The sequence below is a fragment of the Nomascus leucogenys genome, chromosome 18, assembly GCF_006542625.1.
Source record: "Nomascus leucogenys isolate Asia chromosome 18, Asia_NLE_v1, whole genome shotgun sequence".
Taxonomy (NCBI): Eukaryota; Metazoa; Chordata; class Mammalia; order Primates; family Hylobatidae; genus Nomascus; species Nomascus leucogenys.
The window spans coordinates 79,400,174-79,427,861 of record NC_044398.1 but is presented as its reverse complement, the minus strand read 5'-3'; the positions used below and the strand labels follow the sequence as shown (position 1 = coordinate 79,427,861).

Genomic DNA, 27,688 nt, shown 5'->3' with positions numbered 1-27,688 from the left:
GTAGCATCCTGGTGTGATACTGTACTGATTTTATAAGATGCTCCCATCTTGTAAAAGCTAGGTAAAGGGTCCGTGAAATATGTCTGTAGTATTACTATTATCGTTTTGAGACAGGGACTCACTCTGTTACTCAGGCTGGTAAAGCGCAGTGGTGCAATCACAGCTCACTGCAGCCTTGACCTCCTGGGCTCAAGCAATCCTCCTACCTCAGCCTCCTGAGTAGCTGGGACCATAATGTGTGCACCACCATGCCTGGCTAATTTTTAATTTTTGTTTTTTATAGACACGAAGTCTCACTATGTTGCCCAGGCTGGTCTTAAACTCCTGGGCTCAAGTGACCCATTTACCTCAGTTCCCAAAGTGCTGGGATTACAGGCATGAGCCATTGTGCCCAGCCACAATATATAATTGTGAATTATATATTCACAATTGCATGTGAATAATATTCTCAAAATAAGAAGTTTAATTTTTTTTTTTTTTTTTTGGAGACAGAGTCTCACTCTGTAGCCCAGGCTGGTCTCAAACTCCTGGCCTCAAATGATCTGCCCGCCTCAGCCTCCCAAAGTGCTGGGATTACAGGCGTGAGCCATCGCACCTGCCAAAAAGTTTAATTTTTAAAAAATCGAAGAGAAACATCGGTAAGCAATTACTATTTAGAAAATCATGTTAGCCAAGTGCGCTGGCTCATGCCTGTAATGCCAGCACTTTGGGAGGCCGAGGCAGAACTGCTTGAGACTAGGAGTTTGAGACCAGCCTGGGCATCATGGTGAAACCCCATCTCTATTAAAAAAAAAAAAAAACAAACAAAAATTGATTTTAAAAAAATCTAAGAGAAACATCATATATACATATATGTATACCTACGTGTGTGCATGTGTGTGTAATGGGTTTTGTATATATAATGGGTTCACACCATGTATATATACGACATGAACCCATTTTTGTCAAGGAGTGAAAGAACATGCAACCCTTTTATGTTCAGTGTGCGTATAAACTAACATGACTTTACACTGAATTGTTACTAGTTATTACTCCGAGGTCGGGATTACTGGGGTGGGGGGAAAGGACTACATGTATACAAGGGGTTGGATGGTATATCACAATTGTAACTTCTTACTTTATATACTTTATCATTTAAAATGTTCTGAGTACATATTATAATGAATGTCTTTAATATTCACGTGACAGCACTATATAAAGTATATGACAGTTTAAGAACTTTACAGAGTCCTAATTACATTTCAAAGAAAATGCATAAAGGCTTACCGGCCACTGTTCCTCAGTTGGTGTGCCCAAAGTTTCAAATATTCTTGTTAGCTGATCGAGGTCTGAATCTCCTGGCAAAAAAGGAACCTGAAAGAAAGTAAGAGGGAGACTTTTCAAGGTGGGTTTTTTTTTTTAAATTTTTTTCTTTTTTTAGAGAGACAGAGTCTCGCTCTGTCACCCAGGCTGCAGTGAGTGATGCGATCCTGGCTCACTGCAACCTTCCTCCTGATTTCAAGCGATTCTCCTCCCTCAGCCTCCCGAGTAGCTGGGACTGCAGGGGCATGCCACCATGCCTGGCTAATTTTTGTATGTTTAGTAGAGACGGGGTTTTGCCATGTTGGCCAGGCTGGTCTCAAAGTCCTGACATCAAGTGATCTGCCCACTTCGGCCTCCCAAAGTGCTAGGATTACCACCACGCCAGGCTTCGAGGTGGTTTTTTTTTTTTTTTTTTTTTTTTTTTTTTTTTTTTTTTTTTTGAGACAGAGTTTTGCTCTGTTGCCCAGGCTGGAGTGCAGGAGTGCAAGCTCTGCCTCCTGGGTTCAGGCCATTTTCCTGCCTCAGCCTCCAGAGTAGCTGGGACTACAGGCACCCACCACCACGCCTGGCTATTTTTTTTTTTTTTTTGTATTTTTAGTAGAGACAGGGTTTCACTGTGTTAGCCAGGATGGTCTAGATCTCCTGACCTCATGATTTGCCCACCTCGGCCTCCCAAAGTGCCAGGATTACAGGCGTCAGCCACCATGCCCGGCCTTCGAGGTGGTTTTTGATATGTGTTAGACAAATACTATAAATTTAATTAAGAAAAACTTAAAAACTCTGCAACAAATATTGAAAATTTAGTATGAAGTGTATTGGGTATGTTATTAGATCCTGCCACTACTAACCAACAGAACAGCACCTTTATTATCCATTTTATTCACTCCAAATTTTAATAAACACTCACCATATAACAGGCATTGTGCTAAGCCTCAGGAATTGAGAGAGGAAAATGAGACATTCCCTGCCCTCCCCTTAGGTGGAGGTGGTAAGCAGTGCTGATACACATAAACAAGCATATACAATTTGGTGTGTTGAGTAAGTACAAGATCCTGGACCACATCGAAAGAGCACCTACTCTAGATGGGTCAGGAGTTCAAGACCAGTCTGGCCAACATGCTGAAACCCTGTCTCTACCAAACATACAAAAATTAGCCAGGCATGGTGGTGCACGCCTGTAGTCCCAGCTCCTTGGGAGGCTGAGGCAGGAGAATCACTTGAACTGAGAGATGGAGGCTGCAGTGAGCAGAGATGGAGCCACTGTACTCCAGCTTGGACGACAGAACAAGAATCCATCGTAAAAAAAAAAAACTAAAAGGATATTAAATAATATTACAACTATTTTTAGACATACTAATTTTCTTCTTAAACCCAAAAGGATTATCTTTTTTCTTTTGTAGGGCACCTGTACCCTCACTTTGCAGGCCAAATTGTGGACAAGTTTGTAATTTAAACAAATTTTAAGAATTGGTATGCTTTTGTATGATGTAAAAATGAAACTAACCTGTCTGATGTATGGATTTCACACTCCAATTTGAACAAGCCTATATAAAAGACATTTATGAGAAAAAGTAGGAAAATCTGAATACAGACTTGATTTTATTAAGGAATTAATGTTCACTTTTTTCAGATGACCGTGGTATTGTGGTTATGATTAAAGAATCCTTATAGATGGCCGGGTGTGGTGGCTCACTCCTGTAATCCCAGCACTTTAGGAGGGTGAGGCGGGTGGATCAGTTGAGGCTAGGAGTTCGAGACCAGCCTGGTCAACATCACAAAACCATTTTTACTAAAAAATACAAAAACTAGCCAGGTGTCATGGTGCACGGCTGTAATCCCAGCTACTTGGGAGGCTGAGGCACAAGAATCGCTTAAGCCTGGGAGGCAGAGGTTGCAATGAGCTGAGATCACGCCACCGCACTCCAGCCTGGGCGACAAAGTAAGACGCTGTCTCAAAAAAAAAAAAAAAAAAAAAAAGAAAAAAAAGGAATCCTTATAGAGAAAAATACTAAAGAAACATGGATAAAATTACATGTTTGGGATTTGTGGCAAAAATATCTAGTGTGGGAGAGTACTGATAAAATGGATCATATGTTGAAACTATTGAAACTGGCTGATGAGTATAGAGGCTCATTTTACTAGTCTTTGCTTTTGCATGTTTGAAAATATCCATACTAAAAAAACTATTTTTCCCTAAAGAAAGAGCTGCTTTGGGACTTAAGCTGTGTGTTTAAAATGTCTTATTTGTATTAAATACATGAACCTTGTTAAAACACTAAATAGTACTAAGGACTTATAATAAAAATTTGTTCTTTGACCCATCATCTCCCTCTCACTTTTGATAATTATGTAACTTTTGCTCAGTGCAGAGCCAAAATTAAGATTAATTCCCCTTCTTATACAATTTGGTTTTCCTAAAGGTAATGATTTCCTAGCCCTCCGCCACCAACTTGTAATGCCTGCTCTTTGGCAACTTGGTTTATACAAAAGTTAAATATTCCAGTTATTAAATATCAATTTCTATATGACTAAACCAATCATATCCATTGGTTCCTTTTTTTTTTTTTTCCTGGAAGCCACTCCTGCTGAAGTCCTCACCCCACCTGCTCCCATCTGGACTAGCTACTCTCCAGGCCTGATGCATACCTGCTTTCCCAGAACTTTCCTTCACTATTAAATGAGAATTTGAATTGCCTCTTTCCTGTGTTGAATCTTATGTTCCCTGCATCTCATGTCTTCCTGTTGGTTTACTCTCTGCAACCTCTGCCTTGTGGGTTCAAGCGCCTCAGCTTCCCGAGTAGCTGGGATTACAGGCGCCCGCCACCACGCCCAGCTAGTTTTTGTATTTTTAGTAGAGACCAGGTCTCACCATGTTGGCCAGGCTGGTCTCGAACTCCTGACCTCAGGTTATCCACCTGCCTCGGCCTCCCAAAGTGCTGGGATTACAGGCATAAGCCACCGCGCCCAGCCCTAAACTTTCTTTTTTTTGAGACAAGGTCTGTCTCCTCTAATTTGGTGTGAATTTTTCGGTTCTGTTTTTCTCCTGTGCTATCTCTGCATCAGCTCAGCTTGGCTCCCCAGCCTTCGCCGCTGCAGCCTCTTCAGCCTGCTGACCGCAAGTGCGCCCTCTAAAGGCCCCAAATGCCCTATACACACCAGGTGGAGAGCGCGGAAGCGCCTGCAGAGCCGAATTAAAGGTGAACCCCAGCCTGTTGCCCAGGCTGGAATGCAGTGGCACAAATGTGGCTCACTGCAGCCTTGACAACTAGGCTCAAGCAATCCTCCTACTTCAGCCTCCCAAGCAGCTGGGACTACAGGCATGCACTACCATGTCTGGCTAATTTCTTGATTTCTTTTTTTTTTTTTTTTTAGACGGTGTCTTGCTCTGTCACCCAGGCTGGAGTGATGTGGCACGATCTCACCCTCACTGCAGCCTCAAATTCCCAGGTTCCAGTGATCCTGCCACCTCAGCTTCCTGAGTAGCTGGGAAAACACGCACTCAATACCATGCCTGGCTAATTTTTATATTTTTGGTAGAGACGGGGTTTCACTACATTGCCCAAGTGAGTCTCAAACTCCTGAGCTCAAGTGATCCACCCGCCTTGGCCTCCCAAAGTACTGGGATTACAGGAGTGAGCTACCCCGCCTGGCCTAGATGTAAATTTCTGATGTAATAAATTGTAGTTGCCCTCAGAGCTAACTGAAAATATGAACAGGCAAAGAATTCTAGGTTGAACATCATTTTCCCTCACAATGTGAACACTTCCAGATTCCAGTGCTGCTGTTGAGAAGGCTCATGTCATTCTTTTTCACTAACACTTTATTTTCTTTTCTATGTATGCTGCTTTTCTTCTCTGTGGAAATAAAATTTTCCTTATCCCTTCATATTCTGAAATTTCACAACAGTGTGTCTTGGTACAGGTATTTTTTTCATTTATTTATGCAGAGCCTTTATAGTATTTTTTTAAAAAGTTTTCTATGTAATTTTCATAATTGTACTCTTTTTTTACTTTTATTTTTTGAGACGGAGTCTCGCTCTGTCACCCAGGCTGGAGTGCGGTGGTGCAATCTCGGCTCACTGCAAGCTCCACCTCCCAGGTTCATGCCATTCTCCTGCCTCAGCCTCCCGAGTAGCTGGAACTACAGACGCCCGCCACCATGCCTGGCTAATTTTTTTTGTATTTTTAGCAGAGATGGGGTCTCGATCTCCTCACCTCGTGATCTGCCTGCCTCAGCCTCCCAAAGTGCTGGGATTACAGGCATGAGCCACCGTGCCTGGCCTTTTTGTTTTAGACGGAGTTTCACATTTGTTGCCCAGGCTGGAGTGCAATGGCGTGATCTCCAGCTCACTGCAACCTCCACCTCCCGGGTTCAAGCGATTCTCCTGCCTCAGTCTCCCGAGTAGCTGGGATTACAGGCATGTGCCACCAAACCCAGCTAATTTTGCATTTTTAGTAGAGATAGGGTTTCTCCATGTTGGCCAGGCTGGTCTCAAACTCCCAGCCTCAGGTGATCCGCCCGCCTCGGCCTCCCAAAGTGCTGGGATTACAGGCATGAGCTACAGCACCCAGCCTCAAAATTGTACTCTTCATGGCACTTTTAGTCTGACGATTCACATCTAGCAATGCTTCACTATTTTGAGATTTCCTACCCTCCATTTTCTTTGTTTTCTCTTGGTACATTCTAGAATCAATCCTGGATCAATCTGTTAATTTTATCTTTTCTCTACTATAGTCCATCTATCTTTTTATTGAGACAGGGTTTCACAATGTTATCCAGGCTGGTCTTGAACTGCTGGGCTGAAGAGATTCTCCTGCCTCAGCCTCACACCTAGCTGGGACCACAGGTGTGCACCACTGTGCCTGGCCATCTCTTCATCTTTTGATTTTACTTAATGAAAGAGTTTTGCAGCTTACTTTCCCATTCCTTTCACTGTTTTTGTTTGCCTTTGGCTATCTTCTATTTTTAATATTTCAAGTATCTCTTATTTGATTGTTCCCCTTTTTAAAAAGTATGGTGTGCTTATTCTATAGATGCACTATAATCTCTTAGATCTCTGAAGATTTGGAAAGGGGGCTGGGGGCGGTGAATTTTCTTCTGATTTGGTTGTTTCCATTTTTTCCAAGTTTCTTTTTAGTTTGTTCCAGTCTGCCTTTCATTTTGGAAGTATTCATTACTATCTGAAGATCCTTAATAACTATCTGGTGATCCCTGGCTAAGCATTCATATGGGCAACATTTTTACCTTTTCAATTGAGCGCAGGGACAGCTTAAAACAGGACAAAAGGTATGGTAGAAGAACGATTCTTTAGTCTGCATGTTATTTTCCTTATAACTTTAAAGATGATTCCAGCAACAATGCCAATGACTAATAAATTTCCAAGTATGATTGTTAACAGGTCCACAATCTCTCACCTGTTTACTCTCAACTGCTGTCTCTCTTCACTTGCTTTCTCAATGCAGTGATCAGTCATAACATTAGGGGCTATGGAATTCTGTTTTCTTCTTGGCCATGAATGGATTGTGGTGGTTGATAAATTCTCAATGTGAATTTCTGGTATACTCTGTGTTCAGGTTAAGTAGCAGAGTTATCATGCCAGCTGATTCACAGGACCCCCTGTTAGCACTGTGATTCCCATATTGCCTTCCAAGTTTGAATGTGTGTTTCTACAAATGCCCATTGGGTAAGTTTCTCAAAATGATGCACAGAATTTACTTTTATTTTAAGAGATTGGGATCTTGCTATATTGTCCAGGCTTGCCTCAAACTCCTGAGTACAAGTGATCCTCCCACCTCAGCTTCCCAAGTAGCTGGGACTATAGGCGTGAGCCACCACTATGCCTAAACTAAACATTTTTAGTTTAGTGTTTTTCTCTTTGGTGTACAGAAGTTGTTTTCTGTGTTCAAGGAGATAAAAAAGCTATTCAATCTTGGTTTGAATTTCTTTAAATACATATGGCTTAAGGAGAGGGAGAGCAGGGGTCGGAATATGGAGAGAAAAAAACTCCCAGCTTCAGGATTCCTCTGTATCCCTTTACCTTCATCATTCATAAGGGCTAGTCTTTCTGGAGATCTAAACTTCATAGCTAAAGAGAAGTATCCAAGTCAGCATCTCTCTGGTGAGGGGAAATAGGGGATTTTTTTTTACTGTAAGATGATGGTCTCAGTCACAGAAATGCTATAGTAACATTGTATCTGTTCTGTTTCAACAGAACTAAAATAATGGTCTCACACAAGGTTTAAGTTATACAGAGTAGTAGCTGCAGTGGTTGGTATTATACATCTCCTAAAGCGTACTTAAAACAGCCCCAAACAAAAAACCCCTCAGGAGGACAAAAGTTTATCTGAACATATTTAGTTATTATAGAGATACTTCCATATTACAAGTGAATTTCTATGTTCTGAAGTATAAAACTATCTACAATAAAGTTCTTATTGTTCTAAATGGAATATATTCTCATTTCATATTAACATTAAAAAATGCTGCACTTGGCTTTTTAAAAATTGGACTATTTGTAGGCTTTTTGTTGTAAGGACATTGGCAGGACAAGAATTCTTTTTCTTTTTTTTTCTTTTTTTTTTTTTGTTTTTGAGATGGAGCCTTGCTCTGTTGTCCAGGCTGGAGTGCAGTGGCACAGTCTTGGCTCATTGCAACCTCTGCCTCACAGGTTCAAGCGATTCTCCTGTCTCAGCCTCCCGAGTAGCTGGGACTACAGGCACCCGCCACCATGCTCAGCTAATTTTTCTATTTTTAGTAGAGATGGGGTTTCACCATGTTGGCCAGGCTGGCTTTGAACTCCTGACCTCAAGTGATCCACCTGCCTCGGCCTCCCAAAGTGTTGGGATTACAGGCGTGAGCCACCGTGCCTGGCCTAGGACAAGAATTCTTACACAAACTGTAAGAACAAATAACTGCAACAACAATATTAAAGTGTGTACATTAATTTAGACTTACCCTTAGAAGTAACTCTGCTAATATACAGCCAACAGCCCACATGTCCACACCTACACCATACATCCTAGCTCCAAATAGTAACTCAGGGGCCCGATACCACCTAAAGAACAAAAAGAATTAGTATCATTTTAGCATGAAATTATCAAAGCACTTCTATCTCTACAGCTGCACGATCCTTGTCTGTTTTTAAAGCCAATCCCTTACTTTAAGGACTAGATGCCATACTCTTTCATGAAGTTTTAAATATAATACTCTTGCAGTTCTCTACTTTTTCTCCTACAGCATCAGTCTTTTGTTTTCTACTAGACTTTTCCCAACAGTGTACAAACATACTAGTATTTTTCAAGTCTTAAACTTCTCTGGACCCTACCTCCCCTAATAGGTGCCTCCTCATTCTCTGGTTAGTTCATAGAATTGTCTATTCTTACTGTCTCTAATTCCTTTTCTTCCATCCTCTCTTAAAACCTTTTCAGGCTGGGTGCGGTGGCTCACGCCTGTAATCCCAGCACTTTGGGAGGCCGAGGCTGGTGGATCACGAGGTCAGGAGTTTGAGACCAGCCTGGCCAACATAGTGAAACCTGTCTCTACTAAAAATACAAAAAATTAGCTGGGCATGGTGGCGGGTGCCTGTAATTCCCAGCTACTTGGGAGGCTGAGGCAGGAAAATTGCTTGCACCCAGGAGGCAGAGGTTGCAGTGAGCAAAGATTGCGCCATTGCACTCCAGCCTGGGTGACAGTGACAGACTCCGTCTCAAAACAAAACAAAACACAACACACACACACACACACACAAGGACCTTTTCAATCAGGCTTTCATCCTTACCATTCCACCAAAACTGTTCTTATCAACCTTATCAGTCATGTCCACACTGCTAAATCCCATTGTCAATTCTCAGAGTCTTCATCTTTTTTTTTTTTTTGAGACGGAGTCTCGCTCTGTCACCCAGGCTGGAGTGCAGTGGCGCGATCTCGGCTCACTGCAAGCTCCGCCTCCCGGGTTCACGCCATTCTCCTGCCTCAGCCTCTCCGAGTAGCTGGGACTACAGGCGCCCGCCACCACGCCCGGCTAATTTTTTGTATTTTTAGTAGAGACGGGGTTTCACCGTGGTCTCGATCTCCTGACCTCGTGATCCGCCCGCCTCGGCCTCCCAAAGTGCTGGGATTACAAGCGTGAGCCACCGCGCCCGGCCAGAGTCTTCATCTTAATTTGATTTATAGACAGAGAAAATATGAGAAACTGGTAGATAAGAAAGCTCTGTTAACAATGCTCTTGTACACAGGCCCCTGTGTCTATGAGTTCCTGAATGTTGAGCTTAACTGCTCTAGCAATTACATAAACAATTACTCACATCCCCTACTTCTTACTCAGGGCTTAGGTGATTTATACTCAGTGACATCTATTTGGAAGAAGGTGGCAAAATAATTTAAACTAGAGAATTTGGGGCCAGGCACAATGGCTCACACCTGTAATCCCAGAACTATTGGAGGCTGAGGTGGGAGGATCGCTTGAGTGCAGGACTTTGAGACCAGCCTGGGCAACATGGCGAAACCTATCTCTATAAAAACTTTAAAAAAATTAGCCACCCATGGTGGGGCATGACTGTGGCCCCAGATACTTGGAAGGCTGAGGTAGCAGGATTGCTTGGACCCAGGAGGTCAAGGCAGCAGTGAGTACTGTTTGCACAACCGCACTTCAGCCTGGGCAACAGAGCGGGATCCTGTCTCAAAAAAGAAAAAGAAAAAATAGAGAATTTGAAAATCTGCAGATCCTTAAAACGGTCTTGGAAATTAACAAAATGCCACTGGGACAAAAATTATAAAATCTATCATTCCTATTTAATGTGATTTTCTGTTTTTTCACATCGAAAATACAAATGGAAAATATAATTACCAATATGAAAAATTCAAATATCAAGACATTGCTCTGTTTACAGTATTTTCATTTACATAGAAGGATACAGAATCAGCACTGACCAACATAATAAACACGGGTCCAATAAATCAGATGATTAGGTAGAAGAATAGCCACTGAAATTCTAGATTATCTAACTAAAATGTAAAAGTATAAATTATTCCCATTTACAAGGTAAATGTCTTAGGATTGAGTTAGACTCTGTTTGAAAAGGGGCTATGTATTTTTTCATCATGGTAAAGTATACCTAACATAAAAATGGCATTTTTTTTTTTTTTTTTCCTGAGAGGGAGTCTTTCTCTGTCGCTCAGGCTGGAGTGCAGTGGCGCGATCTCACCTCACTGCAACTTCTGCCTCTCGGGTTCAAGCAATTCTCCTGCCTCAGCCTCCTGAGTAGCTAGGATTACAGGCGTGCCACCATGCCCGGCTAATTTTTTTGTATTTTTAGTACAGACAAATACATTTTTTGTATTTTTAGTTGGCCAGGCTGGTCTCGAACTCCTGACCTCGTGATCCGCCTGCCTTGGCCTCCCAAAGTGCTGGGATTACAGGCGTGAGTCACTGCGCCTGGCCAAATGGCAGTATTTTTTAAGAGGATATCAATCAACAATGATTCCTTAACTCTGCCAAGATAGTTCAGAGAAGCCAGTTGATGCTCATTTCTGATCAACCTCCTGTACATGTAGCTTTAAGGGATTCTTACCTGGTTACAACCTGATGTGTATAAGCTCTATTGGGGCTTCCAAAAGATTTGGCCAGGCCAAAATCTGCCAGTTTTAGAACTCCATTTTCATCTAGCAACAAGTTGTTTGGTTTCAGATCCTATATGACGGAAGTTTTAAACAAACAAATAAGCAGGGTAGGGGAGAACACTGTAGTGCTACATTTAGTTGGCATAACTTTAAACTTAGCAAAAACAAGGTAACACCTGAAATCTAAACAATCATTTTTTTTCCAATGATATAAAATCCCATCAAAGCAAAATTGAATTGGTTATAATATATAACCTTGGTAAGGCACTTAATTTCACTAAGCCATAATTTACATACTTCATAGAGTTTCTGTGAGGATAAAATCTGATATTTTCTGTAGTCTAGTGTAATAACTGGCTCATAGTAGGCATTCAATAAATGGTTCCTATTAATTTAATAATAAATATGAACTTTCATGATACACATTTGTTAATGTATAATATAAGAATGAGAATGGCATTCTTCAAAATCTATGCTAAAAAGACATCAGCAATAACCTAAGAGGGATTCCAAACTTACGATATGAGAATTACTAGTTATAAATTATATATTCTTAGCTACTTATCTAAATAGCTAGGTAGCTAGCATCTACCTAGCTAAATTATCAGCGTTGTTCTAAAAGCTGAATGTTCCCACTATTTCATAAACTGTATTTTGTACCTTGAATTTTAGAGCTACAAGAAACATTACTTTTCTAGTATTTTGGCATTGTATGAGTTAATCCAAGACCATCACTATAACTATATTTTTTCCCAACAACAACATTATGGCACAAAGAATACTGAAGTTAAAGCCAAAAGACCTACTTTTTTTGTTTTTTGTTTTTTGAGACACGGTTTCACCCTGTCACCCAGGCTAGAGTGCAGTGCTGAGGTCTCAGCTCACTGCAACCCCCGCCTCCTGGGCTCAGGTGATCCCCCGACCTCAGCCTCCTGAGCAGCTGGGACTACAGGTATGCACCACCACACCCAGCTAATTTCTATATTTTTTGTAGAGACGAGTTTTCGCTATATTGCCCAGGCTGGTCTAGAACTCCTGGGCTCGAGATATCTGCTTGCCTCTGCCTCCCAAAGTGCTGGGAACACAAAAGTGAGCCACCATGCCTGGGTCAAAACCTATGTTTTAATACTCTGTCCATTATCAGCAGCCAACCTTGAAAAAAAATATAACCATGGTCAGGTCACTTAGGGGCCAGGCGCAATGGCTCACGCCTGTAATCCCAGCACTTTGGGAGGCCAAGATGGGCGGATCATGAGGCCAGGAGATCGAGACCATTCTGGCTAACATGGTGAAACCCCGTCTCTACTAAAAAAAAAAATACAAAAAATTAGCCAGGTGTGGTGGCGGGCACCTGTGGTCCCAGCTACTCGGGAGGCTGAGGCAGGAGAATGGCATGAAACCAGGAGACGGAGCTTGCAGTGAGTGAGAGATCACGCCACTGCACTCCAGCCTGGGCGACAAAGCAAGACTATCTCAAATAAATAAATAAATAAATAAATAAATAAATAAATAAATAAATAAAATAAGGGACTGGATCTCTTCCAGTTCTAAATTTCACAAAGTAATATGGAGTCCTCACAGCACCAACTGCTGCAACAAGCGAAGGGAACAATATATAGGAAAAAGATGGGATAAAATGGTCAGCTATAAATTAATTGTTAAACAATTTACATATTCAGACCATTATGTACCAAATTGGCTATATCAAACTTGACTAGTATAAAGAAGCAATATTAAAAACCTTACCCTATGTAGGATCCAATGTTGATGTAAATATTCTAATCCTTGAAGAGTCATCAACATGTAGGCTTTGATGTGTGATGGTGTCAGCACAAGACTATTATCCTTTATTATAACCTGTAAAGCAAGTATACAATATACAGGTACCCTTTATTATTTCAAATAAACTCTACCACATAAAACAATTTACAGACTTAAAATGTAAGTATCAATACAGGAGACTCTCAAGAGAGGTTATCTAAGTTTCCTCAGGAAGAATTGTCAGAATCTCCAGAGTTAGATGGGTAGGCAGAGCATTTCTGGTTTGAAAAGAAAGCAGTGCCTTGTCCTCTACTGCTTTTGCATGAAAGTAGCAAACACCTGTTGTTTTTGCTTGCGTCTTCTGACAATAGCAGTTAAGTGTTCCTTTGGGAAGCTGTCTCTTCTCAGCTTAGTCCAAATGGTTAAGGTAGGACTGAGCCAACCTAAGGCCTCCAGAGGTAGGCACATGACCCAGGCATCCCCATTATCACACTGCAGTCTCCTGGCCAAGTGGCTGGTTCAGGGATACAAGACAAGTCAATCAACCAGGGCAAGTACTTGTGCTAGCATCAAAGAAAAGAAAGCACTTTCGTTCCTCAGGTATTACTAAACTCTACAAACATATACCTAGAACATCTGGAACACCATATTGAGAACTGTACACATGAAGAATGCAACAGAGAAGAAAACGGAGCTGATTTGGCCAGGCTCACACCTGTAATCCCAGCACTCTGAGAGGCCGAGGTGGGCGGATCATGAGGTGAGGAGATCGAGACCATCCTGGCTAACACGGTGAAACTCCGTCTCTACTAAAAATACAAAAAATTAGGCGGGCGTGGTGGTGGGCACCTGTAGTCCCAGCTACTTGGGAGGCTGAGGCAGGAGAATGGTGTGAATCTGGGAGGCAGAGCTTGCAGCGAGCAGAGATCCAGCCACTGCACTCCAGCCTGGGTGACAGAGCAAGACTCTGTCTCCAAAAAAAAAAACAAAACGGAGCTGATTTAAAGTGTAAGACTGAGTTTTGATGGCATTATTTATGAGCTGTGCCTAATGTCAGTTTATTCTAGATTTATCAGTTAGGAACTGAAAGTTCCCCTTTTCTTTTTTTAAAATCAGATTTAAGGTAAAGCATACCCTTTTTAGTGTATAGTTCCATGAGTTTTGACAAATGCATCCAGTCATGTAACCACCACTATAATCAAAGCATAGTTCCGTAACCTCCCAAAATTCCCTGAGGCCCCTCTGTACTTACTCCTTTCCTTTACCCCAAAGCCCCCATAACTGCTGATCTGGTTTTGCCTTTTCCAGAATATCATATAAATGAAATGATTCAATACATAGTCTTTTTAGCCTGGCTTCTTTCACTTAGTATAATGCATTTCAGATTCACCTGTGTTGTTGCATTTATCAATAGCGTGTTTCTATTCCTGAGTAGTATTTCAGTTTGTTTGTACAGTTAGAATGAGGGATGTTTGAATTGTTCCAGTTTTGAAAATTATTAATAAACCAAACATCTGTGTACCAACTGAATTCTGGCATATGTTTTTGTTTCTTTTTTTCTTTTTTCGAGATGGGAGTCTCACTCTGTCACCTAGGATGGAGTGCAGTGGTGCAATCCATAGCCTAGTGGTGAGTCCATAGCCTATTGTGATAGGTCCTTCCAGCATCAATACCATTAGTATGGTGATCTATAATAGCATCACTAATATTGTGATCGATACCACTAATCAATAATCTTGTGATCTAGCAATACCACTGCTAGTATTTATCTAAAAGAAAGAGGCCGAGGCCGGGCGCAGTGGCTCACGCTTGTAATCCCAGCACTTTGGGAGGCCGAGGCGGGTGGATCACGAGGTCAGGAGATCGAGAACACGGTGAAACCCCGTCTCTACTAAAAATACAAAAAATTAGCCGGGCGTGGTGGCGGGCGCCTGTAGTCCCAGCTACTCGGAGAGGCTGAGGCAGGAGAATGGCGTGAACCCGGGAGGCGGAGCTTGCAGTGAGCCGAGATTGCGCCACTGCACTCTGGCCTGGGCGACAGAGCGAGACTCCGTCTCAAAAAAAAAGAAAAAAAAAGAAAAAGAAAAAGAAAAAAGAGGCCAGGCATGGTGGCTCACACTTATAATCCCAGCACTTTGGAAGGCTGAGGCAGGTGGATCGCCAGAGGTCAAGAGTTTGAAATCAGCCCGTCCAACATAGTGAAATCCCGTCTCTATTAAAAATACAAAAAAAATTAGCTGGGCATGGTGATGGGCGCCTGTAATCCCAGCTACTCGGGAGGCTGAGGCACGAGAATCACTTGAACCTGGGAGGCAGAGGTTGCAGTGAGTTGAGATCGCGCCACTGTACTCCAGCCTGGGTAACAAAGCAAGACTCTGTCTCAAAAAAACAAAACAAAAACAAAAACAAACAAAGAAAACTTGGCTTTCAAAAGAATGACATTACTCTGATTATATGGAAATAAGTTTATTTTTTAATATAATTTTTAAAGTAGAGACAGGATCTCACTATGTGGTCCAGGCTGGTCTTGAACTCCTGGGCTTAAGCAATCCTCTTGCCTTGGCCTCTCAAAATGCTGAGATTACAGGCGTGAGTCACTGCACTGGCCAGAAATAAACTTTAAATTCTTATAGGTCGCTGGGCATGGTGACTCACAACTGTAATCCTAGCACTTTGGGAGGCTGAGGTGGGCAGATCACTTGAGGTCAGGAGTTCAAGACCAGCCTGGCCAACATGGTGACACCCCGTCTCTACTTAAAATATAAAAGTTAGCTGGGCGTGGTGGCACCTGTAATCCCAGGTACTTGGGAGTCTGAAGTGAGAGAATCACTGGAACCCAGGAGGTGAAGGCTGCAGAGAGCCGAGATCACGCCATTGTACTCCAGGCTGAGTGAACAGAGTGAGACTCCATCTCAAAAACAAAAAAAAAAAAACAAAAAAAAAATCTTATAGGTCTAATGCTCATTTCTCCAAAAATGACGTCAACTAGCTATGGGAACTGAGAAGGCAGAAATGCCAATGAAATCCAAATCTTTGTATGTAACACTGGGAATATCACTAAATGATTAGAAGAAAATAACTCAAGAGATCCTTTTGACTCAGAGTACATCCAAATTTCAACAAAATTAAGCTTTTTTTCTTTTACTACCAGTATCTTCTTAGGTAGAAAACAAATATTTAGGTTCTTGTTTGATAAACTGGGACAAAGGAATTTCTCCAGGAATCTTAATCTTACCTCTAGATCAGTTTCCATAAAATCAAAGACAAGGCTAATATTAGATTTATGTCCAAAAGCATCAAGGAGCTGCAAAGTTAAAAAATTAAAATGTGATTCACTATTTAATACCTGACAGTATCATAGCAACTGAGGCAATTTTTAAAAATTTAAAAAGCATTTAAACTCTTGGTAATTCCCTATAAAGCTTAAATCATTTGATTAAATTTGACATTTGTCCTTTTTTAGGCAGTACTAAAGGAATTAGTATTTTGAAGCACAAAAATATTAAATTTTACTTAAAAAAAATACCCAACCTCTTTCCCCAAATATTTGGAGTTAGAATTAAGAAACTGACAAATGAAAACCTCATTCCAGTCTCCAATTCAAAAGAAAAGTCCCAAACGTGATTCTTAAGAAATCCTCTAAATAACAGCAGCTATCATTGAATGAATGAATACATTTTCTATGGTAGGCACTATTCCAGATACTTTACATCTATTCAATTGGCTAGTCTCACAACTACCCTATGAGGCAGGGACTCTGGGGAGTTGTGAGTGAAAACACTCAAGGTCTCACACAGGCAGAAAGAAAGGTTTTGAATTCAGGTTGACACGCTCAGCCACTATATGCTAGAGCTCCCTAGACTTCAAAATTATTTCCGACAAAATTAGCCTACATGTCAATATTTCATTTATTTAATCAGTGGTATAGTTTTAAAGACAATGCCTATCAAAACAACTGGGATAAGAAATGTATTTCCTTTAAGCTTCTGCAGGGCTCATCTAGAACAAGTCATCGTGCTGAGCCTTTAATCAACATCCATTATGTTAAGAAAAGGCAGAGTCCCAAATTCCAGTAACAGTTTTGATCATACTCACACCAATTATATTTGGATGACTTAGCTCCTGTAATAATTTTATCTCTCTTAAGGCGGTTCTGTTTATACCTATATAAAAAGGCAAAGCAAAAAGTGAATAATTCTGAAATCTCAAACCTTACAAACACTTTTTTTTTTTTTTTTTTTGAGACGGAGTCTCACTCTGTCGTCCAGGCTAGAGTGCAGTGGCATGATCTCGGCTCACTGCAACCTCTGCTTCCCGGGTTCAAGCAATTCTCCTGCCTCAGCCTCCAGAGTAGCAGGGATTACAGGCACGTGCCACCACGCCTGGCTAATTTTTGTATTTTTAGTAAAGACGGGGTTTCACCATGTTGGTCAGGCTGGTCTCGAACTCCTGACTTCGTGATCCACCCGCCTTGGCCTCCTAAAGTGCTGGGATTATAGGCGTGAGCCACCGCACCCAGCCACAAACACATATTTTTAAAGAAAGGTTAGTAATCTCAGAAAATAGTGAACATTACACACAAAAATAAGGGCTACTTTGACAATTTTTATGTCAAATCTGTTGTTCTTTTACATTGCTTTATTTTTATTTTTTTTTTTTTGAGATGGGGTTTCACCCTGTCAGCCAGGTTGGAGTGCAGTGGCATGATCTCGGCTCACTGCAGCCTCCACCTCCCAGACTCAAGTAATTTTCCCACCTCAGCCTGCCGAGTAGCTGGGACCACAGGCGTGCACCTCCACGCCTGGCTAATTTTTTGTATTTTTGTTAGAGACAGGGTTTTGCCATATTGGCCAGGCTGGTCTCGAACTCCTGAGCTCAGGCGATCTACCCACCTCACCCTCCCAAAGTGCTGGGATTACAGGCGTGAGCCATCACACCAGGCCTATATTGCTTTACTTTTCAAATAGCTTAACAAAGACTATGGCAAATGGTGAAAAAAATTTCACTTTATCTATATCAGGATCTGAAGACCACTACTAGACTAACAACATATAGAAGTGTGCAGCATATAGGTGATAAGCGTCCCTACTCTTGCCCTACAAATATTAGTGGCATATTGTTTGTGCTAAAAGCAAACTAGTGATAAGATATTATATTTTCCAATACAAATGACAGATTTCAAAATTAAAAATTAGATACAGGCCGGGCGCGGTGGCTCGTAATCCCAGCACTTTGGGAGGCCTAGGTGGGCAGATCACTTGAGGCCAGTAGATCGAGACCAGCCTGGCCAACATGGCAAAACCCCATCTCTACTAAAAATACAAAAAATTGGCTGGGCATGGTGGTGTGCACCTTTAATCCTAGCTACTCAGGAAGCTGAGGCAGGAGAATCGCTTAAACCCGGGAGGTGGAGGTTGCAGTGAGCCGAGATCGCGATACTGCACTCCGGCCTGGGAAACAGAGCATCTGTCTCAAATAAAATAAAAATAAGATATAGTATTGGCACCTACACAGACAATGGATCTCTTTTATAAGAGCTATTTTAAGATGACTCCTAATAAATAAGACTTTGGAAGAAAGTTTAATGAAATCTTTTCCTCGTGTATCTATTCCATAATAAGCTTTATGTACTTTCATGAAAATGTACCCTGAATTTTCAAAGTAATTAGAAACTCAGAAATAGAAAAAGCAATGGCTTGTAACATCTAAAACAGTAATGAAGACAGAAAGACTAATTAAGCTTGCTGCCTTCCATTTATGTGGGTGATTTGGAATGTTTCTCTGAACATCCAGTTGGTAAAAATCACCAAATACTCCTTCTCTATGCTGAGTCTATCTTTACTCTTCGGGGACCCTGCAGTAACTCTATCCAGAACCATTACTAACTCTTATTAATTCATACTTTGCTCGTTTCTTCAGTGAGAATGAAAACATGGTGGCTCAAGCCTGTAATCCCAGCACTTTGGGAAGCCGAGGTGGGAGGATAGCTTGAGGCCAGGAGTTTGAGAGAAGCCTGAGCAACACAGCCAGACCTGGTCTCTACAAAAAATAAAACATTAACCACAAGTGGTGGCACATGTTTACAGCCCTAGCTACTCAGGAGGCTGAGGTGGGAGAACTGCTTGAGTACAGAAGTTCGAGGCTGCAGTGAGCTACGATTGTGTCTCTGTACTCCAGCCTGGGTGACAGAGCAAGACCCTGTCTTTTTTAAAAAAAAAAAAAAAAAAAAAGAGGAGAAAACTTTTCCTATCTGTCAGATTACATGAAATACTTACCATCTTTAGCTTCTGATCTATGTCCAAGTTTGATCTGGTAGAAAGAGAAAAAAACCCAAATATATTAAAAATGTGTTAAATTATTTAGAATCAATGAATAATATGTAAACACTTCAAATACTTCGCCACAGAAAACAAAAATTAGCAACCGATATGTACCTACTAGGCAAAAAGAGTAGGAATCATGATCAGAAAGATAAACAATATAAGAGAGAATCAAATACCTACCCCTTGTCCCTTAAGTTTCTGAACTACACATTCAAATAATAAAATTAAGAAAAATCTGTTTTATCTTTTCAAGGTTCAACGTGGACCAAATAACTAAGGGTATCCTGATTAAAAATAAATACGTAACTTCAAATTAGCCCACTTGGGAGGAAAGATACAGAAAATAACATGCTGTATAGTTGGTAATAAGCCCAATAATATGCTCTTAGACACATTTTTCAAAAAGCAAAATTCCAAATTGTGATGGTTAAAATGTTGTTACTCTGAATAAACATAACAAAGTACATTAGCAGGTTTAGTCTTACGCAAAATAAATTACCCGGGTAAAGAACATTCTCTCACTGTTTTTTAAAAAACTGTCAGTAATCAAGAAAACACTGGTGGGGCGTGGTGGCTCACACTTGTAAATTCCAACACTTTGACAGGCCAAGGTGGGAGGATCACTTGATCCCAGGAGTTTAAGACCAGCCTGGGCAACATAGCAAGACCTTGTGTCTACTAAACATTTTTTAAAATTAGCCAGGAGTGGTGGCACGCACCTACAGTCCCAAGTACTCAAGAGACTGAAGCAGGAGGATTGCTTGAGCCCAGGCTACAGTGAGCCATGATCACACTGCCGTACTCCAGCCTAGGCAACATAGAGAGACTTTCTCAAACAAACAAACAAACAAAAACACAGGTGGCTCATGCCTGTAATCCCAGTATTTTGGGAGGCCTGGGTAGGAGGATCGCTTGAGTACAGGAGTTAAAGATCAGTCTGGGCAACATAGCAAGACCCCGTCTCTAAAAAAAATGTAAAAAGTTACCGGGGCATTGGTTGGGTGTGGCGGCTCATGCCTGTAATCCCAGCACTTTGGGAGGCCGAGGCAGGCGGATCACGAGGTCAGGAGTTCGAGACCAGCCTGGCCAATATGGTGAAACCTCGTCTCCATTTAAAAAAATACAGAAATTAGCCAGGCATGGTGGCACACGCCTGTAGTCCCAGCTACTTGGGAGGCTGAGGCAGAAGAATCGCTTGAACCCAGGAGGCGGAGCTTGCAGTAAGCCGAGATCGTGCCACTGCACTCCAGCCTGGGTGACAGAGCAAGACTCCGTCTCAAAAAAACAAAACAAAACAAAACAAAAAAAAGTTACCGGGGCACGTGCCTGTAGTTCCATCTACTTGCGAGGCTGAAGTGGGAGGATTGCTTGAGCCCAGAAGTTCGAGGCTGCAGTGAGCTATGATTGCACCACTGCACTCCAGCCTGGGCAACAGAACAGGAAATCCTACTTCTACAAACAAACAAAAAAAACCCACAGAATTTCTCAAAGTAGGCCATTTAGGATTCATGATTTGCTCACTATAGAGCCCCTGGGCCCTGAATAATCAGCAGTGGTAACCAGGGCCTCACCATGGGCCTCAGGTGAAACTCTGAGACATATTGGCTTCAGGTATGACACAGCACATTCACAGCTGTAGTGGCTACCAGGAGAGACTCCTGTTTGAGCAAATGAGAGGGAAGAGTAAAGGAGATTCTGTCTTGCAGCTTAGGGACCAGCCTGGTTGCCCTGGGGAAGAGCACCAGGTGGGCTACTAGGGTCATTGAATCCAGGCCTTGGCTCTTGGATGGCATTTCTGGACCTACCCCTGAAACAGAGGGGAACCCACTACCCTGAAGGTGAGTCCCAGGCCTGGCAGCATCCAGCATAAGCTGACCGAGGAGCCCTGGGCCTTAAGTGAACACTGGTGGTACCCTGGCAATACTCCCCTCCCCATGGGCCTGTGGTGCTGGTGGACATAGGAGCAACTTCTCCACCTGAGGAAAGGGGAAGACAGAATGGTAATACAGAGAATTCTGGACCTTATCCAAGACCACCAAGATGGTACCTCTATGAGTCTAGAACTACAGCATTACCGGGTTCGGGGTACCCCCAATGCACATACGGTTACAGTGACCAAAGACATAGATCGCAACACTCTATTCTCTTTGAATACTTGGAATACCTTCCAATAAGAATGGTACAAACAAGTCCAGACTGCGAAGACTATAATAAATACCTGACTCTTCAATGTACAGATGGCAGTGAACACTCACAAGCATTAAGGCCATCCAGGAAAACATACCCTCACCAAATGAACTAAATTAGGCACTAGGGGTCAATCCTGCAGAGAAAGATAGGTGACCTTTTAGTCAGAGAATTCGAAATAGCTGTTTTCAGAAAACTCAAAGAAATTCAAGATAACACAGAGAAGAAATTCAGAATCCTATCAGGTAATTCAACAAATACTCAAAAGAATTAAAAAGAATTAAGCAGAAATTCTGGAGTGGAAAGATGCAACTGACATACTCAAGAATGCATCAGTCTTTGTTTTTTGGAGACGGAGTTTTGCTCTTGTTGCCCAGGCTGGAGTGCAATGGCACAATCTCAGCTCACTGCAACCTCTGCCTCCTGGGTTCAAACAATTCTTCTGCCTCAGCCTCCCAGGTAGCTGGAATTACAGGCATGCACCACCATGCCCAGCTAATTTTCTATTTTTAGTAGAGACGAGGCTTCACCACGTTGGTCAGGCTGGTCTCCAACTCCTGACCTAAATGATCCACCCACTGTGGCCTCCCAAAGTGCTGGGATTACTGGTGTCAGCCACCATGCCCAACCCTTTTTTTTTTTTTCCTTTTTTGAAACAGAGTCTTGCTCTGTCACTCTGTCACCCAAGCTGGAGTGCAGTGGTGCAATCTCGGCTCACTGCAACCTCCGCCTCCCAGGCTAAAGCCATCCTCTCCATTCATACCCCCCAAGAAGCTGGGACCACTGGCACAAACCAACATGTCAAGCTAATTTTTCTATATTCTGTAGAGATGGGGTTTCACCATGTCGCCCAGGCTGGTCTCAAACTCCTGAGCTAAAGTGATCCACCCACCTCGGCCTCCCAAAGTCCTGGGATTACAGGCATGAGCCACTGTGTCCAGCCACATCAGCCTTTTAATAGCAGAATTGATAAAGCAGAAGGCAGAATTAATGAGCTTGAAGACAGGCTATTTGAAAACAGAGGAGACAAAAGAAAAAAAATTAAAAAGAAATGAGACATGCCTACAAGATCTAGAAGACAGGCTCAAAAGGGCAAATCTAAGCACTTTTGGCCTTAAAAAGGAGGTAGAGAGAGAGGCAAAGAAGAAAGTTAATTCGAAGGGATAAGAGGAAACTTCCCAAACGCAGAAATAGGTACCAATATTTAAGTACAAGAAAGTTATGGAACACTGGCCTGGGGACGGTGGCTCACGCCACTAATCCCAGCTACTCAGGAGGCTAAGGCAGGAGAATCACTTGAACCCAGGAGGCAGAGGTTGCAGTGAGCCAAGACTGTGCCACTGTACTCCAGCCTGGGCAAGAAAAACAAGACTCCATCTCCAAAAAAAAAAAAAAAAAAGAAAAAGAAAAGAAGGTTATAGAATACCAAGCAGGTTTAACTCAAAGAAGACTACCTCAACACATTTAATAATCAAACTCTCAAAGTCAAGGAATGAGAAAGGATCCTAGGCCAGGTACGGTGGCTCACACCTGTAATTCCAGCACTTTGGGAGGCCGAGGAGGGTGGGTCACCTGAGGTCGGGAATTCGAGACCAGCCTGACCAACATGGAGAAACTCCGCCTCTACTAAAAATACAAAATTAGCTGGGCGTGGTGGTGCATGACTGTAATCCCAACTACTTGGGAAGGCTGAGGCAGGAGAATCTCTTGAACCTGGGAGGAGGAGGTTGCGGTGAGCCAAGGTCATGCCATTGCACTCCACACTCCAGCCTGGGAAACAACAATGAAACTCGGTCTCAAAAAAAAAAAAAAAAAAAAAAAAAGAAAAGAAAAAGAAAGGATCTTAAAAGCAGCAAGAAGAAAAAAGAAACAAATAACATATAATGGAGCCCCCAATATGTCTGGCAGCAGACTTTTCAGTAGAAACTTTACAGGACAGGAGAGACTGGCATGATGTATTTAAAGTGCTGAAGGAAAATAACTTTTAACCTAGAATAGTATATTCAGCAAAAATATCCTTCAAACAGGAAGGAGAAATAAAGACTTTCCCAGACAAACAAAAGCTGAGAGATTTCATAAACACCAGGCCTGTCCTACAAGAAATGCTAAAGGGAGTTCTTCAATCAGAAAGAAAAGACGTTAATGAGCAAGAAGAAACCATCTGAAGATACAAAACTCACTGGTAATAGTAAGTACACAGAAAAACACATAATATTATAACACTGTAATTGTGGTATGTAAACTACTCATATCCAGCAGAAAGATAAAAAATGAACCAATCAAAAACAATAACAATTTTTCAAGACATAGTACAACAAAGTGGGGAGACAAAGTTAAAACGTAGAGTTTTATTAGTTTTCTTTTTGCTTATTGGTTTATGTAATCAGTGTTGTCATCAGTTTAAAATATTATTTGCAAGCCTCATGTAACCTCGAATCTAAAAACATACAATAGATACACTAAAAATAAAAATTAAGAAATTAAAACATACCACCAGAGAAAACCACCTTTACTACAAGGAAGACAGGAAGGAAGGAAAGAAGGAAGAAAAGACCACAAAACAACCAGAAAACAAGTAAGAAAATGGCAGGAATAAAAGTTCTTACTTATCAATAATATCACTGAATATAAATGGGCTAAAAGCTTCAATCATAAGACACAGAGTGACTGAATGGATAAAAAAAGAAGCCCCAATGATCTGTTGCCTACCAGAAGCACACTTTAACTATAAAGACACACAGACTAAAAATAAAGAGATGGAAAAAAAGATATTCACTGCCAATGGAAACCAAAAAAGAACAAGAGTAGTTATATTAAATAAAACAGATTTCAAGCAAAAACTGTAAAATGAGACAAAGTCACTATATAATGATAAAGGCGTCAATTCAGTAAGAGGATATAAAAATTGAAACTATATATGCACCCAACAAGGGAGTACTCAGATATATAAAATATTTTTAGCACTAAAGAGAAAGGCAGACCCCATACAATAATAGCTGGAGGCTTCAACACCCCACTTTCACCATTGGACAGATCCATGCAGAAAATCAACAAAGACACATTGGACTTAATCCACACTACAGACCACATGGACCTAATAGATATTTATAGAAAATGTCATCCAATGGCTGCAGATTAAACATTCTTCTCCTCAGCAAATGAATGATTCTCAAGGACAGACCATATGTTAGGCCACAAAACAAGTCTTAAAACATTCCAAAAAACTGAAATCATATCAAGTATCTTTTCTGACCACAATAGGATAAAACCAGAAATCAATAACAAGAGGAATTTTGGAAACTGTGTAATACACGAAAATTAAGCAATACAGTCCTGAATGACCAGTGGGTCAATGGACAGATGAAGAAGAAAACTGAAAAATTTCTTCAAAGAAATGATAATGGAAACACAACATATGAAAAACCTTGGGATACAGGGAAAGCAGTACTCAGAGGGAAGTTTATAGCTATAACTGCCTACATAAAAAAAAAAAAAACCCAAAACCTTCAAATAAACAATGATGCATCTTAAAGAACTAGAAAAGCAGGAGCAAACCAATCCCAAAGTTAGAAGAAAATAATAAAAATCAGAGCAGAAATAAATGAAATTGAGACAAAAAAATACAAAAGATCAACAAAATAACAAGTTGGTGTGTTGAAAAGACCATCAAAATTGGACACATGTTCTTCAAGTTGCCCACCTGGATCTCTCCCAAGTGCACTTTTGTTTCTTTCCTACTCTAAAGCTTTTTATAAACTTCTGGCCGGGCGCGGTGGCTCACACCTGTAATTCCAGCACTTTGGAAGGCCGAGGTGGGCAGATCACGAGGTCAGAAGATCAAGACCATCCTGGCCAACATGGTGAAACCCCATCTCTACTAAAAATACAAAAGTTAGCCGGGCGTGGTGGCAGGCGCCTGTAATCCCAGATACTCCGGAGGCTGAGGCAGGAGAATCACCTGAACCTGGGAGGTGGAGATTGCAGTAAGCCGAGATCGCACCACTGCACTCCAGCCTGGCGACAGAGCGAGACTCCAACTCAAAAAATAAACAAACAAACAAACTTCCACTCCTGCTCTAGAAAAAAAAATCTCTCCTGCCACCATAAGAGGTGCCTTGTTTCCCTTTCACCTTCCGCCATGATTAAGTCTGGATTTTTGGTACATGCCAGGCAGAAAATGCCTACATGACCAGTCCCAATAAAAACCCTGACCACTAAAAAACTTACCCAACCTTTAGACTAAAAGAAAAGGAGAGAAGATGCAAATAAATAAAAACAGATGTGAAAAAAGGGGACATTACCACCAATACCGCAGAAATCCAAAGGATCAGTAGTGGCTACTATGAGTAACTATATGCCAAGAAACTGGAAAACCTAGAAGAAATAGATACATTCCTAGACACATACAAACTACCAAGACTGAACCATGGAAAAAATTGAAAACCTAAACAGGCCAGTAACAAGTAATGAGATTGACGCCACAGTAAAAAATCTCCCAGCAAAAAGCCCAAGACCTGATGGCTTCAATGCTGAATTTTACCAAACATTTGAAGAAGGGCTAGGCTGGGCACAGTGGCTATCCCAGCACTTTGGGAGGCCGAGGCAGGCAGATCACTTGAGGTCAGGAGTTTGAGACCAGCCTGGGCAATATGGTGAAACCCCATCTCTACTAAAAATATAAAAAGTAGCCGGGGGTGGTGGTGCATGCCTGTAATCCCAGCTACTTGGGCTGAGGCAGGAGAATCACTTGAACCCAGGAGGTGGAGGTTGCAATGAGCTGAAATGACGCCACTGCACTCCAGGCCTGGGTGGCCGATAGAGCAAGAAAAATAAATAAATAAATAAGAGGGTAGGGTAAGGGAGGGGAAGGGGAGGGGGAAGGGAGGGGAAAAGGACGGAGGAGGGGGGAGAGGAGGGGGCTAATACCAATACTACTGAAACTATTCCAAAAAACAGAGAAGTAAATACTTCCAAACTCATTCTATGGGGCCAGTATTACCCTGATACCAAAATCAGACAAAGACACACCAAAATAAGAAAACTACAGGCCAATATCCTTGATGTACATTGATGTAAAAATCCTCAAAAAAATACTAGCAAAGTGAATTCAACAATACATAAAAAGATCATCATGACCAAGTGGGATTTATCCTGGGGATGCAAGGATGGTTCAACATATGCTATAATCAATCAACGTGATACATCATATCAACAAATGAAGGACAGAAACTATATAATCATTTCAATTGATGCTGAAAAAGCATTTGATAAAATCCAACATCCCGTCATGATAAAAACTCTTAAAAAACTGGGTATAGAAGGAACATACCTCAACATAATAAAAGCCATATACTACAGACCCATGGCCAGTATACTGAATGGGGAAAAACTGATTTCCTTTAAGAGCTTGAACACACCAAGGATACCCACTTTCACCACTGTTATTCAATACAGTACTGGAAGTCCTAGGTAGAGCAAGCAAAGAAGTCAAATTCTTCTTCTTGTTTCTAGACGATATGATCTTGTATTTGGGAAAATCTAAAGACTCTACCAAAAAACGACTAGAACTGATAATTCACAAAAGTTGCAGGATACAAAAATCAACATACAATAATCAGTAGCCCTGCTATATGCCCACAGTGAACAATCTGAAAAAGAAATCAAGAAAGTAATCCCGTTCACAACAGCTACAAATAAAATTAAATATCTAGGAATTAACCAAATTAAGTGAAAGATCTCTAAAATAAAAACTATTGAATGGGTGCGGTGGCTCACACCTGTAATCCCAGCATTTTGGGAGGCCGAGGAGGGCGGATCATGAGGTCAGGAGTTCGAGACTAGTCTGGCCAACACAGTGAAACTCCGTCTCTACTAAAAATACAAAAAATTAGCCGGCTGTGGTGGTATGCGCCTGTAATCCCAGCTACTCAGGAGGCTGAGGCAGGAGAATGGCACGAACCCAGGAGGCACAGGTTGCAGTGAGCTGAGATCGCACTATTGCACTCCACAGCCCAGGCAACAGTGCGAGACTCCGTCTCAAAACAAACAAACAAACAAAAAAAACAAAAAAAAAACAAAAAAACTATCACTGGTGAAAGAAATTGAAGACAACACACCAAAAAAATGGAAAGATAATTCATATTCACGGATTGGAAGAATCAATATTGTTAAAATGTCCATACAACCTAAAGCAATCTATAGATTCAATGTAATCTCTATCAATATACCAATGACATTCGTCATGGAAATAGGAAAAATAATCCTAAAATTCGTGTGGAACCACAAAGACCCAGAATAGCCAAAGCTATCCTAAGAAAAAAGAACAAAAGGGAGGAATCACATTACCCGACTTCATACAACAAAGCTATAATAACCAAAACAGCATGATATTGGCATAAAAACAGACACACAGACCAATGGAACAGAATAGAGAACCCAGAAAAAAAATCCATACATCTACAGCAAACTCATTTTCAACAATGGTGCCAATAACATAC

The 27,688-nt window shown here is 41.4% G+C and overlaps 1 protein-coding gene across 4 annotated transcripts in view; it reads right to left on the bottom strand.

The window, feature by feature from the left end:
* Positions 1–27,688, bottom strand: part of CDK7 (cyclin dependent kinase 7) — a 45,661-nt gene that overhangs the window by 7,456 nt on the left and 10,517 nt on the right. For 2 of the 4 annotated variants that reach the window (XM_030798557.1, XM_030798559.1), the window contains exons 3-9: positions 18,957–18,990; positions 16,777–16,844; positions 15,917–15,985; positions 12,667–12,777; positions 10,872–10,990; positions 8,257–8,356; positions 1,267–1,353 (exon numbers count right to left, since the gene is read on the bottom strand). In XM_030798557.1, coding sequence (XP_030654417.1) covers positions 1,267–1,353; positions 8,257–8,356; positions 10,872–10,990; positions 12,667–12,777; positions 15,917–15,985; positions 16,777–16,844; positions 18,957–18,990 — 588 coding nt within the window. Of the gene's footprint in view, positions 1–1,266; positions 1,354–8,256; positions 8,357–10,871; positions 10,991–12,666; positions 12,778–15,916; positions 15,986–16,776; positions 16,845–18,956; positions 18,991–19,723; positions 19,754–27,688 lie in introns of those variants that run through there. The other 2 variants (XM_030798560.1, XM_030798558.1) reach the window with 2 other exon arrangements.